The 20,432-nt window shown below is 42.4% G+C and overlaps 1 protein-coding gene across 5 annotated transcripts; it reads left to right on the top strand.

Moving 5' to 3' along the window:
• The first annotated feature begins 552 nt into the window (after positions 1-552).
• On the top strand, positions 553-10,057 carry TAC1 (tachykinin precursor 1). Of its 5 annotated transcripts, none has more exons than XM_073329557.1 (6): positions 553-630; positions 1,049-1,270; positions 2,715-2,811; positions 4,014-4,037; positions 5,655-5,708; positions 9,437-10,057. In XM_073329557.1, exons 2-6 carry the CDS (start codon positions 1,148-1,150, stop codon positions 9,484-9,486), a joined length of 348 nt encoding a protein of 115 aa, XP_073185658.1. In that variant the 5' UTR covers positions 553-630; positions 1,049-1,147; the 3' UTR covers positions 9,487-10,057. The 5 variants fall into 5 exon arrangements, with proteins under 5 accessions (XP_073185658.1, XP_073185656.1, XP_073185661.1 ...); XM_073329555.1 differs by lacking the exon at positions 553-630 and adding an exon at positions 770-835; XM_073329556.1 differs by lacking the exon at positions 553-630 and adding an exon at positions 796-835 and having other exon boundaries at positions 1,052-1,270.
• Positions 10,058-20,432: the final 10,375 nt, after the last annotated feature.

Raw genomic sequence — 20,432 nt, 5'->3', positions numbered from 1 at the left:
AAATCTTCATCATTTCCATTCCATGTCTTTTCTTCCAAAGTACCAACAGAAAGAGATCCTGCACCTGTACTGGGCGTCTGAGGACAATGCAATAATCCCCTGATAAATTAATGTGTATTGAGCTATCCAAGATGACAAGAAGCCAGGATTCATTCCTTTTAATTTGCATTAGGTGATCAATACTGAATGTTCTACAGAGGAGTCACACTGTTGTGTAATAGCTTCCTAATTAATTGTAGCTTTCATTAAGGAATGCCGGGCATGGGCGTTATTTTCAAGTGTTTAAAGTGATTCTTCGGTTTTCTTGTAGTAATACTTAGGGGTCCTTTCAGCTCATTTTCAGTGCACCTGCCCTGACGTGTGAAATATTATCATGAAGTTGCTTTGAATGCGTCACTTGCTCTGCTCTGATGACTAATCTTTGGTGTCAGGGGACAGTGGATCAAAATCCGTCTCTGAGCGGATGGCAGGAGTTGCGGGTTGGAGATGGGCGCCTTCTGCGCAGACTTTGCGTCATTTGAAACCCAAAAGGAATGTAGTCTGTGGTGGACACGGACACTCAAGGGGTCACCTCCAAGGAAAGGCTCCTTCCGAGGGTCAGAGGGAAAGAGGAAGGAAGGGATACTCAGAGTAATTGACTATTGATCGCAAAGTACAGCTGGGGGGGGGGGGGGCTGTCACGTGTTTCACATAACTACAAGGAAGTAATTAGATTTAGGCAAATGAAGCTCCCTTGGCCCTCCCCATCTCCAGGTATATAAACTGGAGAGCTCTCGGGCATGCATTCAGACACGCTAGGAGAGAGCCGCGGAGAGCGTCGCGCTTCCCCATTGCAGTAAGTGCGCTCAGCCCCCGGGACGCGCCAGCCGCTGTAGCACATTCCTCTGTGCGGAGACTCTGTTGTTAGGACCTAGGTGGTGATTCCTCCTGCCCATTGCTTTGCTCGTTAGATCTTGTCTATGCGGAGATGCGCGGTTCCTCTTGGGACGGATGCGGAGGGGGAGAGGAGTTATATGCCGTACTCACGCCTTTCTTTTCTTTGTTACAGCAGACAGCAACTTCGAGCAACTGGCCGGAGGGCTCGGGACACTCGTCCGCCACCCACCCACCGCACTAGGGGTACTGCCTAGCAGGAGGAGAGGCGAAGATGAAAATCCTCGTCGCTTTTGCAGTGCTTTTCCTAATTTCAGCGCAAGTATTTGCAGAAGAAATCGGAGCCAATGATGATCTGAATTACTGGTCTGACTGGTCCGACACTGACCAACTCAAGGTGAGCTAGAGAGCCTGGAACTGCTCAGCTCATGCAAGTAAGTCGAGGGGCAGCTTTTCTAAGTAAATGCATGAGCTTTGGGCGCCCGTCAGGTGAGAGGATTCTGATCTTTGTCTTGCAGTGTGTCTTATCGTTACATTTCCTAATTTATAAACGCTACAACCCATTTCCGTTTAAGACCGAGAGGTGACGACTGCCAATGAATTGCTGGGTGACTGCCAGCAGTTAGCCCTTTAATATGCGGGTCCAGCGCGTTAAACGGTTGCTGTCTTTGGGTGGCTCCCAAACCCGCTTCTGGTCCAGGTAACTGCGTGCCGCTTTCACACCAGGTTTAACAGAGGTTCCCCCTCTGCGAGAGCAGCTTGCGAGTCGTTGCTCTCACGAAGGGAAGGGAGCCGAGTGACCTCGGGGAAAGCTGTTACGCAGTGAATCACCTCGCTCCCAACGCAGTTCGCTGGCGGCTCTGAAGCCGTAACGTGTAGACGGGGAGCTCCGAGCAGGGAGGGAGCGGGGCGATGCAGCCGCAGTGAGACGGGGACGGGGGCGTGTGCGCTGCGGGGACATTACTCCCAGGTCTGGCCGAGTCGGGTGGCCCTCTGTGGGGTGGGCTTGGCGGCGAGCCGGGGGACCACACTTGGCAGTGCCGCGGCAAGGTAACTTTTGCCTCCGCGTGCAATAACCCAACCGACCCGCTTTCCCCGGGACGTACGAGTGGACCTCGTTTGAAAAATAACCCGGCCACAGGACCCTACTCTGGCGACACGTGCCTCCTTCCCGCTCCGTGCGAGCAGCCGGCTCCGCCGCCGGCCACACCCAGCGGGGGCGCCCCGGCCCAGCGAGAGTGAAAATGCCCGTCCCCCCGCGCCGGGCCTCCTTCCTCTGAGGCGTGGCCGCGCCCCTGGGGCCGCTGGGCCCCGCGCTCGCCGCGTGTCTCTTGGCCCGTCCCCGTTCCTCTGCGGACACCTGTTGCCAGACGGCCGCTGCCGCGTATTCGGGCGCCTACCGCAAAGCGTGTGGCCTGCAGCCCGGGCACGTGGCGGTTCCCCTGGCACTGGCCAGCCTAGCTGAGGCGGCCGGGGGAAGGTGCCCAACCCTGATCGGACCTGCACGCACAAAATAGTTTTCCTCCAGGCGAGCCACCAGAATCCAAACGGATCGAAATCCCCCTTTTGGAAAGCAAGGCGCCGCTCCGGCTCGATCCCGGTTCAGATTGCCCTTACCCTACAGCCGCTTCTTCTCAAGCACTCGCGGTGCAGAGTCCACAGGCAGGCAGCAGGCGTGCCCGGTGCAGCACGGACCGGCAGCCAGAAGTTTGTAACGGGGCTGCTGGGGCCTAGTCTTAATTTGCTGGATGCTATTCCGGGGACTCCCCGGGTTTTTTTCCCCCTCCCGGATCTCCAGGGCTGTGCTGCGTAAAATGCTGACACTCCCCTCTACATTTCAGGAGGAGCTGCCCTTACCCTTGGAACACTTTCTGCAGAGAATTGCCAGGAGACCCAGACCCCAGCAGTTCTACGGGTTAATGGGCAAACGAGATGCTGGTGAGATTGCATTCCCTTTCTGTGCTAGAGGACTGATTTACACACATCCGAACCTAGGGGTCCGTTAGCCTCCTGCCTTTTAAACCACTTCACAATTCAATTCTCTCTGCTATTGGGGAGGCACTATAGGCATTTCGGTTCATGTAGTGTCTTTGAACTGGACTGCACCCAGTTTATGACAACTCATTTTGAAGAAGAGGTAATGAGGATAAAATGGGAATTTGTTTCAGTTTTTTTCTGTCATGAGTGAGACTTACAATCACCCCTGGCAAATTGCAGTGGGGGAGGTTTAGATTGGATACTAGGAAAAACTTTTTCACTAAGAGGGTGGTGAAACACTGGAATGCGTTACCTAGGGAGGTGGTAGAATCTCCTTCCTTAGAGGTTTTTAAGGTCAGGCTTGACAAAGCCCTGGCTGGGATGATTTAACTGGGAATTGGTCCTGCTTCGAACAGGGGGTTGGACTAGATGACCTTCAGGGGTCCCTTCCAACCCTGATATTCTATGATTCTATGAAATGTAAATCTGACCCTAAATGCTTTGAGAAAGCAAACACACAGATGTAGAAACCGATTTCATTTTGCTTCCCAGGGTACAATCAGAATAAATTATTTTGAGTACCATTTTATGTCCGGATTATTTTCAGGACCATCTCAAAGGTACATCATTGTAGACCTCTTTTCAGCATAACTATCCGTGCCTTTTATAATACTTTATAATTTGTTTTTAAATATAAATTAAATGTACTCCAGCTACTGTAAGTGTTTTTTATTTTATATAAAATTAATCCATCATTTGGAAAAACAGCGGACATATGATTTGGTCTTTATAGTAAACAATTCTTAAGTGCACACACATTTTGTAAACACAATTAAGAAAATGATCAAATGAGGTCTTGTGGGCTGGAATGTATGCCTTTAAATTATTGTCCTGATTTCTAGTTCAAAAGGTTTACTAAGAACGGGGGAAATAACTTTCATTAAGACTCAAAATAGTTAACTAATTGTGTCTTGATTTATAGAAGATATTATATTTTAGTCATTAATATACTGTATAGCTCAATGATTGATCTGGCAGTGAATTATTGCACTAATTCTCCAAGACTGGGAATATACAGATTACAAGGTTGTTTCTATTTCTTCATAGAGATCACTTTTTTATATTTATCACTATTAAAGCTACTTTTTTTCCCCTTCCTCTAGGATATGGCCAAATCTCTCATAAAAGTAAGTTGGAAAAGATTTTTTCCTAAACAATTATCTAAACAAGTACAAAGTGAGAAACTGAATTGTTCTAATTTTGAGGTTTCTATTGTGTCACCATAGCTTGGAATGTTAGTGTTTCTTACTAAAAACACTGAAACCAAGAGTGGAAGAGAAATATTTCTAGCTCTGGGTTTATCAAATAATATAACTAGAGATAGGCTTGATCATGGTTACCTACTCTGAACAGCCCCTCTTTGGGGCTGTCTCAGTCAGTATGGGATTACTCCCAAAATCAAGATACATGGATTTAGATGGCAGAAGCAAGCAAACTATAACTTCAGATCCCTGGTTTGATTCCTGATCCAAAGTTTACACTTGAGATATATCAATGTTCTAAATTAAGTTATATTGTATCTAACTGATGAATGAGTTGTCACATAAGCAAGTGCACCTGCCAAGATGAATCAGTGGCAACATGAATCAGCGTGGACATCTTCATTCTTGTCTGTCACCCAGGAGAAATCATATCATTCACACTGAGATGTATTTTTTTCCCCCTCTGGAAGTGTCGAAGATGCTTAGATGAAATCCAAAAGCATGGCTTTTAATAAGTAAAGATTGATGATTTTAGATTTTGTGAGACCTTAGCTATCCAAGGAGGTTAAAAACATGCCAGAGTTCTGTGCTAACGGCTAGACTTTATCACTGGGATTACTTGTCTGAATGACAACTTTAAAAGTCTCATCCTAAAGCTCATGCCAGATAACCAGATGTAGCTACTGGTTGAAGCCAAAATTATAGCCTTCAAATGTCGTCTTTATGAAGATCAGAGAGATTGACCTCTGAGAGGTTTTATGGTAATTTCCTTGATTGTGTTCATAATACAGGATAAAACTCTTTCCAAAGAGGAATTTGCACACTTTGTTCACATCAGAATAGTAAAATAGAAGTAGATCCTTTTCAAAGTGTTTCTCTCGTTGTTTGAAATCAGGCTAGCTACTGCTACAGGTGCCGCATACATTATGGGCTAAATCCTGCAACTCTTAACAAGCCTCAGTGAGTGCTTCCAGGGTCACAAATGGAATAAGGACTGCAAAATGTGGCCTCATGAGAAAAGTTAAAAATCCTGTATAGGCCAGGCTGTGGAGCCCTAACACATTTACTTCTGTGTAGTCCTTTGACTAACCAGCATGACTAAGGACTCCATAATTTGGCCCATAGAGTCCTTTGGTCCATATTATTTTATGTGAAATAATTCATGGAACAGATAATCCAACAGACCCAAGATACAGGAAGCAGAAGTCTGTCAAGCTATAGGGCCTGATCAGTCTTCTTTTGAAGTCACGGGAAGTTCTACCATTGGACTACAATGAGGTCAAAATTGGCATCAGTTATCTGGTCACGGTCTGTTTTTAGCCACAATGGAAAGGCACTTACTAGCTCTGGATCAGACCCGATGAGATAGGTGAGGATGATGTGCATTCTCCATTTATACTACATTTCAAGTGGTATCAACTTTAGTAAGTAGGAAGAATATTTGGAGTCTACATCTTCCTTGTATGTCTCATGAAAACAAATTGCCTCAGAAAAACTGCATATTGAAAATGTATTAAAACACCCCCAAATATATTTTTTCAGGGTATAAAACAGACTCCTTTGTTGGACTTATGGGCAAAAGATCTTTAAATTCTGGTATGTATAAACAATGGCTAAGACTAAAACTACCTCTTAATTCTACTATTACCGTTTCATTCTCTCCCAATAAACTGAAGAAGCAGTCTTGACGTGAGGCAATTCATAAATGACAGATGAGCTCTTATAAGAGGGGGAAAAGTTGCTTAATAAAAATATTTTAATCTGAAGGTCATTTCAGTGCTTATGAAAATGAGGGAGGATGGGCAGTAGCTTGAGCCAGGCACAGTTCATAGGTGCCATCTAAATTTCCCTAAAGAATTCTGCTTAAGCCCCTCAATCCTGACCTGTAGCATCCATGTTGTTCCAGTTCTCAGAGGATTTGAACCTAGATCACCTCAGGTAGAAGGTGCACTACCTCCTGCACCAACTGACTTTTGGAGGTTTTAATGGGAAACTGTTTTTATCTTGTACACTACTGACTGTGAGCTTAAAGTCCTCCCATCAAAAGTGGCCCCACCTTTTGCCACAAGGTGTAAAGGTTTTATTTGTTAAACAGCCACAACTTTTGTGAACTTTTAATTTTACATTCAAATAATGACTCAATAAACAAAGTGAAGCAGCACTTTAAACTACCGAAGTATTGCAGACAAGTGCTCACCATGACTTTCCCTCCCATTTCCCCATATTATCTACATTTCCCTTAAATCTTGCCTGTTTTTATTGTGAATATTGCATATGGATAACTCCAGTCGTCAGTTGGCTGTAACTTGCCTTATCCACAAAGCATTAGTTAGCTATCCAGAAAAAGATTTTTTTTTTAAAGTGATCTAATGCCTGTTTAAAGCTACTGAAATAATTCTCACTGTTTTGTTAAATGGATTATAAGTTAAATGGCCACAAACATTTTGATATTACACAGGTGCACATTGTAAACTATTTTCTGTAATTACAGTTGTCAGTGATTTTATTTTTAACTAGACTGTAGTCAAAGATGTAATATAGGTCTCTATATCCTAACTAGTTTTGCAAATTTCCCTGAATCAGGAGCAATTCAGTATAGTTGCTCTTACTGTGAGGGTAATAGTAATTAAATGTACATATACTTGTAATACATATTTGCTGCTATAATAGCAAATGGCATCAAGTGATAAATCTGCTTCAGTTTACTTTGGGATTAAATTTACCTTATTATTTTAAGTATGAAAATCGGAGATGCAGTGAGTGTAAAATGCTCCTCTTTGATTACTTTCAAATTTGCTGGTATAGTTAGAATACAACTATGTGGTTAGTTAACTATAACCTGGACGAATAATGAAGTTGTAGACAGTCAGGCTTTTTAATAGTAACATACCAGCCTGATAGGTAAACCAGTTTCTTAGAATTTAGCATTCATATACTCCTCTGCCTAGTTGGGAAATGAGGATGGAATAGTAAAGGTTTGATTACGTTTCTGTTAAAAAGTATGCAATTCAACCACAACTGCAACATTGTTTGCCCCTATACAGATCAGGAAAAGGTTCCTCAGGAAGATTTTCTTCATTTAAGAGTAAAGTTACATGTTGGAAATGTGCTGGGTTTCTCCCCTCGCTGGCTAATACAGTTTCTTCAGAAAATTACTAAGTCCTGGCATTAGGAGAGGCTTTGTATGGAAGCTATGCTAATGTCCCTTCTGGTGGGTGGAAATTTAAATTAGAGGTCCCGTGGTACCATAATCCTGGTGATTTGCCCAACATTTCCTGTCTCAGTAAAGCAGGTTCCAATATGTAATGCCTTGATCTGCAAAAAGTTAATGCAGGCAGAGCCATGCACCCACTCAGAGCCTCATGAAACCTATTAAATCAGTGGCCTGCAGATAGCCATGATAACTAAATAACCATAAATGCCAGGGGAATTTATACTGATAAGGGGTACAGAAATTGCAGGTACTGGGGGCATGGCAGCACCCACTGGCTTGAAGTGGTTTCCATCATATATAGGGTTTAGTTTGTTCAGTGGTTTTCAGCAGCCCACTATAAAAATTGTTTCAATACCATTGCATTTCTTTAGCAGAAAGTAAGATATTATCAAAACTTAACCAGAGAGTAATGTTTTAGTGTTTAATTAGACACACCCTGAAAGCTGTTTCTTTAATTTGGGCCTTCACTTGGTTTTTCCTTAACTCCTATGGAGCAGAGTCATAACTCAAGATGTGCAGCACTGGATCCCTCAAAATTAGCAAGGCAGTTGCATGTAATAGTTATGCATCTGCATGCTTTACTGAGCATGGCTAGGAATATTCTTGATGTCAGAATGGGGGAAAGGTCTCCCTCATGATCCATGACACAGCCTTCTGGCTTAGAGGCAGATATAATTATGATTAAAAAGGAAAAGCAATGAATCCCCTAAAACAGACTTTTGGAAGATGCAGAGGTTTTGGTTTATGGCTGCTTGAAGAATTCCTCTAGAACAGGGCTTCTCAAACTTATTTGATCGGACCCTGCTTCTTTGTGTCTGCAGGCGTGCGCACGCGCACCCCCCCCCACCCCCTTTGGGAGGCCCACTCCATAGTTGAGAACTGCTGCCTTAGAACAAAGGGGGGAGGGTTAGCTCAGTGGTTTGAGCATTGGCCTGCTAAACCCAGGGTTGTGAGTTCAATCCTTGAGGGGGACATTTAGGGATCTGGGGCAAAAATTGGTGATTGGTCCTGCTTTGAGCAGGGGGTTGGACTAGATGACCTCCTGAGGTCCCTTCCAACCCTGATATTCTATGAAAGAACAAGGCACCTCAGTACTCCTCATTCTTTTTGCTGATGCAGACTAGCACAGCTACCACTTGGAAACCTGCTCTAGAACAGAGGCAGATGGCACAGCTGAGACCTCCCACCTTCTGTGAGGCACTATGTGAAGAAATTAGTGCCAGTGGCAAGACAGGAAAGCAATCCTAAAGACCCTGTGGGTTTGTGCTTTTCTTTAAAAAAGCAAAACTAGTATGGGAGATGCAAAAGGCTAGACCAGGACTCTCCACACACATCTCTCCCCTTACGGTGGAAGGGGAGATCAGCTGTCTTCACAGCAGCATCCACCATTCCCTCTGCAAACAGTTTGTTGATAAATGTGAGGCAGGAGTGTGTTGGGGCAGGCAGTGGGTGGGAGGTCTCTCTGAGGAGAAAGAACATAGTTCCTTCAGCTGGCCTTCTGGAGAGTATCAAGGAGAGGTGTGCCTGAGGGTATCTTAAGTTTTCCACCTGCCTCAGTGAGAAGGTCCTCCTTTCAGAGGGATCCTGGGGACAGCAGTGGTCAGTGGAATTCCTAGTAGCAAGGCACCATTCGAACCATCTGTCAAGAAAGCCACGGTGGTCATCCAGCATACGGAGCTAGCACAGAGGTTCAAAGCCTCCATGCAGATGGATATGACCTATTACAGACCCTAGGAGATCTGCAGTGGATTGTGGGTGAGCCCCATAGCTCACCCCTAATCTGGAAGTGACTTAAGGTCCCACTCCTCAGAATGGCTGGGATTGAGACTACTGGGGAGCTAGCATACACACACAGCTTCCAGGAGCAAACTGCATTGAGGAAATAAAGCATATAGGCCCAATCTTGAAAGGAGCTGAAAGCCCTCAACTTTTACTGACGTAATTGGGAGTTGAGAGTACTGATAATCTCATTAGGCTCAGGCCCTTAATATATTGCTCAGAACTAAATGGTGCAACACAGTGAAATGTGGTGATACATAAAACTTGCTATGTTTTATATGACTCCTGGTGCTTATTCTATTTATACAACACTTACACTTTTTTCCCCTAGGGTTCTCTGAAAAGAACACAGCACAGAATTACGAACGAAGGCGTAAATAAGACATTCCTATGTATTTATTAAACGTCATTTGTTTAAATGGCCAATGCAGTGTAATATAAACTATCCACTGTAAGGACTAATTATTTAATAGTTGTTGGTTTTTTGAGTTGTAAATTCAATAAAATGATTATTTTTCATAGTGTGGCAGCGATACGTGTTGTATAAATGTGTTTTAGGTCTAAAACAAAGACTCCCCATGGAACTGAAATCAGTGACATTTCACAACAAAGCACATTATTTGAAATGACCTGTAAAGATATGTTCACCAAATAACAAAAAAAGGAAATAAAATTATTTTGTTAATTTAAAGCAATCTTATCCGCTTCACTACCAGTGCAGAACAGAACTGATGTACAGTCTAGTGCCTCAATTTCTTTCCATGGTTTAAAATGTACTGTAATTTTCATATCAAAAATATATTTGTATCATTGCAGCATGTTTTATGTTTTGTGACTGCGTATATATATCTATTTAAACAAAAGAGGTTTGAATGTGAATCCAAAGTCTTCAGTTCATAGTCTGAAATTTTATGATAGTAACATTTTAAATAAAAAATACTTTTGGGATTTTGCAACATACCTTGGGTAGACTGGTGGAATTATTTCAAACCCAGAATCATCTGAAATAAGATGCAAACTAAGAAAAGATATTGGACTCTAGGAGCAGAAGAAAGCCAGTTATAATTACAGGACTTCATTTTGCTGGACAAAATATAAGCTTTCTAATGGGGGGGAGGGGTTAAAACTTTGAGGATTCTTTCTAGTTCTGTTTTTAGCGGTAGGGATTCCAGCCAGCTGCCCCTGAGTTGATATATTATGGGCTCAGTCATACAAGGTGCTGAGACCCTTCAATTTCTATTGAAATAAAGCTCAGTAGTGTGTAGAATTGGGTCCTATGGCCAAACTCCCCTGGATTCTGCAACTGTGGGGCCACAGAATTGTTCTGTCTTGAGGGCCTAACCAAATCAGGAACTGTAAAATTGTGAATTATACAGAAGCAAAATGGCTATTTGGCTCTCTCAAGTGTTCCTCTTCTACATAGCACAAAAGCAAATGCTGAAAAGCCACTCACATCAGGGAAAACAATACACAGCATTTAGTTAGCGTTTTACCTGTTCAAAGTATTGTACAACCAATAACTAATGCCACCTTATAGAGCTGGTCAATAATTTTCTAACTAAATGTTTCTGTGTTGGAACATTATTGAAATTGAAACATTGCACAGGAATGTGTCAATTTTGACAAAATTTGAGTTTGAAAAAAATTGAAATGAAGCATTTTTGATTTTTTACTTTGAAAAGAAACTTTACCTTCTGAAATTATTGTTCTTTTCTTTTGTATTAAAATAAAATATTAAAATGGAAAATGCAAGAAAAATGTTAAAAGTCAAAACCAGAATGAAGCATTTCAATTCTGTTTATATAATGTTTCTATTGATCTGAAACAAACTTTTTTTAAAAGCTTCATTTATTAGGAAATTTTTAAAAAATGACATTTTGTTCTGATGTTGAATGAAGACAAATTTTGAAATAGTGGAATTTTGGATAGATGGAAATGCCATTTCCCGATGACCCCGTTACTGGAAAGGTGGGTAAGAAATATTTGCCCCATTTTACACATAGCAATTTGCCCCAGACTCCATAGTAAGTCAGTGGCAGCAGGAGATCCTGATTCCCAAACCTGTGCATATTCCTCTAGCCAAACGTGCTTCTATCACATAGCCTGGAACCTGGTATCTTGATGTTCCATTCAAACATAACACTGTTGTAACAAACACTGTCTCCTGGATTTTTGTTTACTGAAGCAGGTATATACAATGATCATTTTGCTTCTCTATCACCACCATCCTCTAACTTATTCATTAGTAGTAGTAAGTGAAACAATGGGAGTGTACATTATCTGAAGCTTAATCTAAAGGAGAAGGAAGTTTTAAGTTTAAACCACATACTACCTGCTAGGCTAAACTGCCTGTTGTTTTCATTCACCTTTACTGGGCAGCTTAAATTTTAAACATAATTTGACTTTGGACAGAACTATTTATTGCTGCTGTCATTCTGTATGATGTCAGCTAGTGAGAGCAATTAGAGAGCTATGCCTGTATTGCAGCATGCCTTGCTTTATAATTAATTTCCTGCTTTCTGCAAGACTCATTCCAATATACACAAAGCTACACAACTGTTCTGGTGGTGACAGGCTGCCATTGCCCAGGCAGAATTGGATAGTCAACAAAGGCATTACCCAATAAAATGCAAAGCTAAGGAAACTTAAGAAAGAACCGTATAGGAAGGCAGCACTGAAAGAAGTCAGTGAGAGTCAAAGTCATCCCCATTTTATCTTCTCATTCAACTTTGTGCAGTAAAATAAGAATTAGGAAGTTCACCCTTGTAAAAAGACAAGTTGAGATTGGAAAAAGAACAGAAATTGAGGCCTCGTCACAGCACGTACAACTCACAATTTCTAAATATTCAGAGTATTGAAGTCAAATGCTTAGGATTAGAGTGTTCCTGCCCTAGCATGGATAGATGTGGGGAATGCAGGAGTCTTTCTTCTCATCTTGAGCACCTTACACAAGGATCAGGAACAATCAGTCCCTGTAATTAGGGAACTCCAGGGACTGGTCCTTCTTTGCACTCCTCAGGCAAAAATCATTCTAAGGGGTCATAGCCACAGAATGATACACTTTGCACATTCTCCCTGCACACTAGGGAATTGAGAGTGGGAGTCGCTTTCTTGGGCAGGTGTGGCTCTGCAAAGTTCTCTACCCAAGACTGTGGCTAACTGCCACACTTGAGCCTTTCCTGCTTACCTGCTGAGTTTGTGTTTAATATCCGGTCTAATAAAAGGAGGAAAACAACACAGAAATGCCTGAGTGCTGAGGCAATTTTAAAATTTTTAATTGCGAGAGTGATTTAAAAAAAAAACACTTGTTATTCAGAATACTCATTGAATGGCTCCCTCTGAGCTGTTGAGGGCTATTGTACATTTTCATGCTCTATTTAAATCCTTTTTAAAAACATTTGTTTATACACTTGGTGTAGCATAAAGAAATATTGTGTAAATCCCTGTACAAAACATCTTTAAAGACAAAATTTTGTCTTGATGGGCTTTAATAGTTCCCTTAGCAGCAATTTTGGCCATTGAGTTAACGAGCACTAGCAAACATTTTAAGCTGAGCATTACTGACAATAGGTCATAGCAGCTCCTTCATAATTGTATTTCTCTGTTATGTACGTGCAGATATTAGAAATGCATTGTTTGGATAAAGCTATACATTTGGTTATCAATGAATCTTATTCAAAATAGGTGCTACTGGAGTAGAGATTGCTAGGGTAGGATCTTGCTCCTGTCAGCAGCAGCACTGATGTCCTTGAGCTAGTCTACTTCTAACAATATTGAGAAAACCGCTTCAAACTGTTTCCAGGATGTTTTTGAAAAGAGTGAACTGACATGTTTGGCCAGAGAGTCTTACAAAACTATTCATTGGCCTGGTCTACACTGTGGGGGGGGGATCGATCTAAGACACGCAACTTCAGCTACAAGAAGTCGACATCTTAGATCGACTTAGAATCACTTACTGTGCGTCCTCGCGGCGCGGGATCCATGGTGGCCGCTCCCCCATCAACTCCAGTTCCGCCTCTCACCATGGTGGAGTTCTGGAGTCGACGGCAGAGCGATCGGGGATCAATTTATCACATCTACACTAGACGCGATAAATCAATCCCTGATAGATCGATCACTACCCGCAGATCCAGCGGGTAATGTAGACATGGCCATTATGACAATAAATATCATTTATGCATAACAAATGTGGCTAATGTATTTCTATTTGATAAGATTAAAGGAGTACAGGCTCAGAAACTTTTTTTAACCAGATATTAGGTTACAGGTTCAAAATCAGGAATCTAGAGCGGGACACCTAGCAGAGAATGCTGGACAGTGCCCACTGCTCCTCAAAGGCATCCAGGGAGCCAGTGGACATGGCCCAAAGGAACTGTGCCCAGAGACGTGACTGCAGAAGGGATTGGAAATAGGCCCTGCAATCACAAGAGCACTCCCCGTCCAGCTTCCTCCTCCTGGTATGCTAGAAGACCCCTTGGGCCATTGCCAGGAAGAAGTTTATGAGGAGGCTTCATGACTTTGTAGGACCACAGATGAGGTGTGCATAAATCAAGAGGTGAGGGGAAAAATGTAGTCAGAACTGGAGGAGGAGTTTTGGAGGAGCTGGAAGAGGGGCTGCAACCTCGTGCACTCAATATTAAATGTGTGCCAAGGTCTCCCTCTCCCAGCAGAAGAAGCGGGTGTCAGGAGAGGTGTTGAACTACTCCAGGTACATGCCCATGCTCACAGCCCCATTCTGTTAGAGAGGCAGCTGAGTGAGTAGCCCTGGTTTGGCTGCGGGTTTGCCTCACAAGACCTTAGGAACATAATTTTCATTGTATATACATAACTTCTTACACAATATCTGACCATACATTTTGCAGTGATTATGTTGATCAGTGTGACATGGGCATTCATTAGAGACCTTACATGACATTCGTGGGGTGAACCCAGGGGATCCCTGTACCTCCGTCTAACCCTATGCCCTCCAAAGGTCTTTGGGTCACTGTACCGTACATCTACATACAACAAGATAGTTCCTGCCTTTGTTACCTAGTGGTCAGGGCTTATGCCATTTGACCTGCAGAGGGGGTTTTGGTAGGGAAGCCTGGGCCCAACCACTCCACCAGGCTCCAGCCCACGGCCCTGTGAAGGCGACAAAAGCACAATCCTCCAAGTTAAAAAAAAAAGCAGAAAAAATAAAAAATAAACATAACTATCAGACATTCTTTATAAATCATAAAGCTCTGAAAAAAGGGCATAATCTTAATTAAAATAAAATTCTATGCAGGTTGCCTTTAAGGCTTATTTCTTTTTACCTCAGAAATATCTGCAATACTAAGACTGATGTAGACCTGTTTTTGTTGGACCTGTTGTCAGTCTCAGATTTAGAGCATGTTCATTGTGGGCTCTAATATCCCAAGGGTTGAATTTTTAACAAAAATTGCCCTTATTCAAAATGTTATTTAGCAATTAAAGTTTTGTGATGGGAGGTGCACAAACTCAGTGAAGGGTTAATGAGCTCTTGTGGGCTCAAACTGTCCTCCTGCCCTTGCCCTGCAAAAGCAGTCATTTTTCCAGGGGGTATTCAAAAGGAGAGAGCCAGTTCAATTGAGGGGAGGCTGGAAAGGTGAGCTGATTTCTTGTGCGGCTTCCCTGAAGGGCAGGCAGGCTGGGTTAGAGGGAGGGAGGGAAGGAAGGTGGGATGGACAGACCCGAACCCAGACCCAGACCAAACCCCAACTAGAGACTGTTAGATGCTAGAGCCTCCCAGAAGGAATGTGGGCCTGTTGCATTCGCTTTGTTGCCTGCAAGTGTGTTCCCTTTTTGACCTGAGGTATTGTGTTTACTGTTCTACTTGAGACTTACGCGTTATCTGAATGGAACTACAGCAGTCAATTGTGCTGGGTCCGGAAAAGAAACAACTGCCCTCAGTAAACCTTTATTGGTTTGCTCCCTACTAAAGTCCAGGCACTGATTTCTTTCCTGAACCCTGAAGTATAACATGGTCACACAATTAAATAAGATTTAAGGGGACCAGATTTTACTTTGGTGACCAGTGATTCCCCTTTAGACTACTGAATAAGTGACCATTGGGAACAATGGGAGCTGGTGGGTACTTATCACTTTTGAAAAGCTGGTAGCTTCATTTAGGTGCCTTAATGGGAGCTAAGCTCTTCTATCAAAAATCATCTCCAACCAGAGGTGCAGAGCGTTTCTGAAAATCTGGCACCTGGAAAAAGTCTGACTAAAAAGCTCTTCCCCGCTCAAGTGCTCAACTTTCATACTCTGGTGATAGAGCAGTTTCACTTGTTTGCAAGTCACTATTTAGTCTTCCAGCTTAGACAAGACCTGAACTTCTAATATTAAAAACAAGCAGAATAAAAACTTTAAAAAATACTCCATCCATGCCCTCGTTGTACACCACAGAGAAACTAGAAAAGGTACAAGCCCCATGTATTTCCTTTCTGGCCACCTTTAATATTTTGACCACTTCATAGAATTGTAGGACTGGAAAGGACTTCAAGAGGTCATCTAGACCAGTCTCCTGCACTCAAGGCAGGACCATGTAATAATTAGACCATCCCTGACAGGCGTTTGTCTAACATGTTCTTAAAAACTTCCAAAGACAAAAATTCCTGAGCAATTTGTTCCAGTGCTTAACTACCCTAACAGTTAGGAAGTTTTTCCCATTGTCCAACCTAAGCCTCCCTTGCTGCAGTTTAAGCCCATTGCTTCTTGTCCTAGCTTCTGAAGTTAAGGAGAATAATTTTTCACCCTCTTCCTTGTAAGAACCTTTTATGTACCTGAAAACTGTTATCATGTCCCCCCTCAGTCTTCTCTTCTTCAGATTAAAACCCATTTTTTTCCAATCTTTCCTCATAGGTCATGTTTTCTAGACCTTTAATCTATGGACTTTCTCCAATTTGTCCGCATCCTTCCTGAAATGTGGGGCCCAGAACTGGGCACAATACTTCAGCTGAGACCTTATCAGTGTGGAGTAGAGCATAAGAATTACTTTTTGTGTCTTGCTTACAATACTCCTGCTAATACATCCCAGAATATTTGCTTTTTTTTTTTTTTTGCAAGTGTTACACTGTTGACTCATATTTAGCCTGTGATCCACTATAACCCCCAGATCCCTTTCTGCAGTACTTCTTCCTAGGCAGTCATTTTCCACTTCGCACATGTGCAACTGATTGTTCCTTTCCAAGTGCAGTACTTTGCATTTTGTCCTTATTGAATTCATCCTATTTACTTCAGACCATTTCTCCAGTGTGTCCAGATCATTTTGAATTTTAATCCTATCCTCCAAAGCATTTGCAACTCCTCCCAGTTTGGCATCGTCCGCAAACGTTATAGGTGTACTCGCTATGCCATTATCTAAATCATTTATTAAGATATTGAAGAGAACCAGGTTTCAGAGTAGCAGCCGCGTGAGTCTGTATCCGCAAAAAGAAAAGGAGTACTTGTGGCACCTTAGAGACTAACAAATTTATTTGAGCACAATCTTTCGTGAGCTACAGCTCACTTCATCGGATGCATGCAGTGAAAAATACAGTGGGGAGATTTTATATACACAGGAAACAATGGGTGTTACCATACACACTGTAACGAGAGTGATCAGGTAAGGTGAGCTATTACCAGCAGGAGAGAAAAAAAACCTTTTGTAGTGATAATCAAGGTGGGCCATTTCCAGCAGTTGACAAGAAAGTGGGAGGAATGGTGGGGGGGGGGAAATAAACATGGGGAAATAGTTCTACTTTGTGTAATGACACATCCACTCCCAGTCTTTATTCAAGCCTAAGTTAATGGTGTCCAGTTTGCAAATTAATTCCAATTCAGCAGTCTCTTGTTGGAATCTGTTTTTTAAGTTTTTTTGTAGAAGAATTGCCACTTTTAGGTCTGTAATCGAGTGACCAAAGAGATTGAAGTGTTCTCCGACTGGTTTTTGAATGTTATAATTCTTGACGTCTGATTTGTGTCCATTTATTCTTTTACGTAGAGACTGTCCGGTTTGGGCAATGTGCATGGCAGAGGGGCATTGCTGGCACATGATGGCATATATCACATTGGTGGATGTGCAGGTGAACAAGCCTCTGATAGTGTGGCTGATGTGATTAGGCCCTATGATGGTGTCCCCTGAATAGATATGTGGACACCGTTGGCAACAGGCTTTGTTGCAAGGATAGGTTCCCGGGTTAGTGGTTTTGTTGTGTGGTTGCTGGTGAATATTTGCTTCAGGTTGTGGGGCTGTCTGTAAGCCTTGCTCTTTTTTTGAATGTTATAATTCTTGTTAGTCTGTATCCTCAAAAAGGCCCTATGATGGTGTAAGCCTTGCTTACAGACAGCCCCCCAACCTGAAGCAAATACTAACCAGCAACCACACACCACACAACAAAAGCACTAACCCAGGAACCTATCCTTGCAACAAAGCCTGTTTTTTTTCTCTCCTGCTGGTAATAGCTCACCTTTCCTGATCACTCTCTTTACAGTCTGTATGGTAACACCCATTGTTTCATGTTCTCTGTGTATATAAATCTCCCCACTGTATTTTCCACTGCATGCATCCGATGAAGTGAGCTGTAGCTCACGAAAGCTTATGCTCAAATAAATTTGTTAGTCTCTAAGGAGCCACGAGTCCTCCTTTTCTTTTTGAAGAGAACCAGACTCAGGACTGATCCCTGAAGGACCCCACTCCGTATGCCCTTCCAGCTTGACTGTGAACCACTAACTACTCTCTGGGAACACTTTTCCAACCAATTATGCACCCACCTTATAGTAGCTCAATCTAGGCTGTATTTCATGTTTGCTACTCATTAAGTACCATACGTTTGATTTAAAGCGTCTATTCTTAGTGTCTCCACTTGAACTTGAGAAACTGGGGAAGATGCAAGCAGTGTCTCATTTACCTGTCATTTCAAATGTTTTCAGTAGAAAAGTTCATTATTAATTTGTGTATCTATACCCAAGGCACAAAACTGCTTCAGCTAGAGAGGAGGCAAATTACTCTGATGAAAATGGATAGGGAAGACTTTTAAGCTTTACACAAATGGTTCTTCATTTGTGATAGCAGGATGAGTGTGGGCTGAAGCACCTTTTATCTCAAACTCTCAATTATTGGCAGAGCAGCTGGAAAGAGAACTTTATTTGGTAAATGGAGTTTTCTTAAAACATAAAAATACTGGATTTCTGGAATTCTCACAAAAGACATTAAACTACCCTTTGGCTAACATTGTGGAAGCCTCTGTACTGGATCTTTGCCAACCACATCTGGTCATTTCAAATTACAATATAGGTAGAAAAGCTTTGTTTGGTGTTTGCCTTCTTTAGAAAGAGGATATAATAGCTACAATATGTAATAAAGAAATGCCTCTTATTCTTTACCTCCTTCCAGTCCCCTGCCAAGCAAAACCAATTTGTTATATTGTTTTTATATTCCTAAGGGTTCAAAGTACTTACCTAAGGAATTACTTGGACAATGACAATCAGCACTGATGCAATATTGCCAATTTCCACTATATCGGATGTTTTTTCTTAAAGCCCCAGCTCCCAGAGTCATGTGATTATGTAAGATTCTCTGCTTTTATTTTTTTTAAAGTACACTTCTAATCTAAATGATTATGAAGAAAAGGTTGAAAATGTGAACCCTAAAGGCTCAAAAACCAGGAGACACTTCCCTCAAAATAGAGTATTTTTAAAATCACATATTTAAATCAGTCTCATGATTTTTGACACCTGACTCATGCTTGGGATTGGCATCACTGTTAAATGTCTGTTCTCATTAGAGATCCATCACAGAAATTCAGGGCATAAATAAGTCCTGTGACAATGTTAAAGACCCACAGAAAGAATCACTTTCTTTTAACAATGAACTTTATTAGAATCCCTAAAAGTTCTACCCCTCTGCTTCACTGCAGCATTCATGCCTTGAACTTTCCACAGCCTTCCCTCATGCTGGGCCCTCTGCTACAAATTTAAAGAAAGAGTATTCCTATCCAGCCAGTACAGAACAGTACAGTATTTCTGAACCCTCAATAATTATACTTGCTGCTGTAGACTTTTTTAACTTGTATTTCAGCTGCTTTTTTTTTCTCCAAGGAAGTAAAATTCCCTGTGTGTTAGAATGTAGCATAGAGCAGCAAGGTTTCTTTTTCTCTAGATGATCAGTTCATAGAATCATAGAACTGGAGGGGACCTCGAGAGGTCATCTAGTACAGTCCCCTGCACTCAAGGCAGGACTAAGTATTATCAAGACCAGTGGTTCTCAAAGCCGGTCCGCTGTTTATTCAGGGAAAGCCCCTGGTGGGCGGGAACAGTTTGTTTACCTGCTGCGTCCACAGGCTTGGCCAATTGCGGCTCCCACTGGCCGCGGTTCGCCGCTCCAGGCCAATGGGGGCTGCAGGAAGCGGCGCGGGCCAAGGGACGTGCTGGCCGCCCTTCCCGCAACCCCCATTAGCTTTGATCGGCGAACCGCGGCCAGTGGGAGCCACAATCGGCCGAACCCGCGGATGTGGCAGGTAAACAAACCAGTCCGGCCCACCAGGGGCTTTCCCTGAACAAGCAGTGGACCGACTTTGAGAACCACTGATCTAGACCATCCCTGACAGGTATTTGTCTAACCTACTCTTAAAAATCCCCAATGATGGAGATTCCACCACCTCCCTAGGCAGTTTATTCCAGTGCTTAACCACTCTGACAGCTAGGAAGTTTTTCTTAATGTCCAACCTAAACTTTCCTTGCTGCAATTTAAGCCCATTGCTTCTTGTCCTAGCCTCAGAGGTTAAGACAAATAATTTTTCTCCCTCCTCCTTGTAACAACCTTTTATGTACTTGAAAACTGTTAAGACTGAGGTTCCCTCTCAATCTTCTCTTCTCCAGACTAAATAAACCAATTTTTTTCAATCGTCCCTCATAGGTCATGTTTTCTAGTTCTTTAATCATTTTTGTTCCTCTCCTATGGACTTTCTTCAATTTGTCCACATCTTTCCTGAAATGTGGTGCCCAGAACTGGACACAATACTCAAGTTGAGGCCTAATCAGCGTGGAGTAGAGCAGAAGAATTACTTCTCGTGTCTTGCTTACAATACTCCTGCTAATACATCCCAGAATGATGTTTGCTTTTTTTTGCAACAGTGTTATACTGTTGACCCATATTTAGCTTGTGATCCACTATGACCCCCAGATCCCTTTCCCCAGTACTCCCTCCTAGGCAGTCATTTCCCATTTTGTATGTGTGCAGTTGATTGTTCCTTCCTAAGTGGAGTACTTTGCATTCTTCCTTATTGAATTTCATCCTATTTACTTAAGACCATTTCTCCAGTTTGTCCAGATCATTTTGAATTTTA

This window comes from Lepidochelys kempii, chromosome 2, assembly GCF_965140285.1.
Source record: "Lepidochelys kempii isolate rLepKem1 chromosome 2, rLepKem1.hap1, whole genome shotgun sequence".
NCBI lineage: Eukaryota > Metazoa > Chordata > Testudines > Cheloniidae > Lepidochelys > Lepidochelys kempii.
This window is presented reverse-complemented; position numbering and strand designations above follow the sequence as displayed.

Coding starts and splice junctions, on each gene's coding strand:
- TAC1 (XM_073329557.1), top strand. CDS start 1,148: ATGAAAATCCTCGTCGCTTTTGCAGTGCTTTTCCTAATTTCAGCGCAA. Junction 1,271..2,714: donor CCGACACTGACCAACTCAAG/GTGAGCTAGAGA, acceptor TCTACATTTCAG/GAGGAGCTGCCCTTACCCTT. Junction 4,038..5,654: donor TGGCCAAATCTCTCATAAAA/GTAAGTTGGAAA, acceptor ATATTTTTTCAG/GGTATAAAACAGACTCCTTT.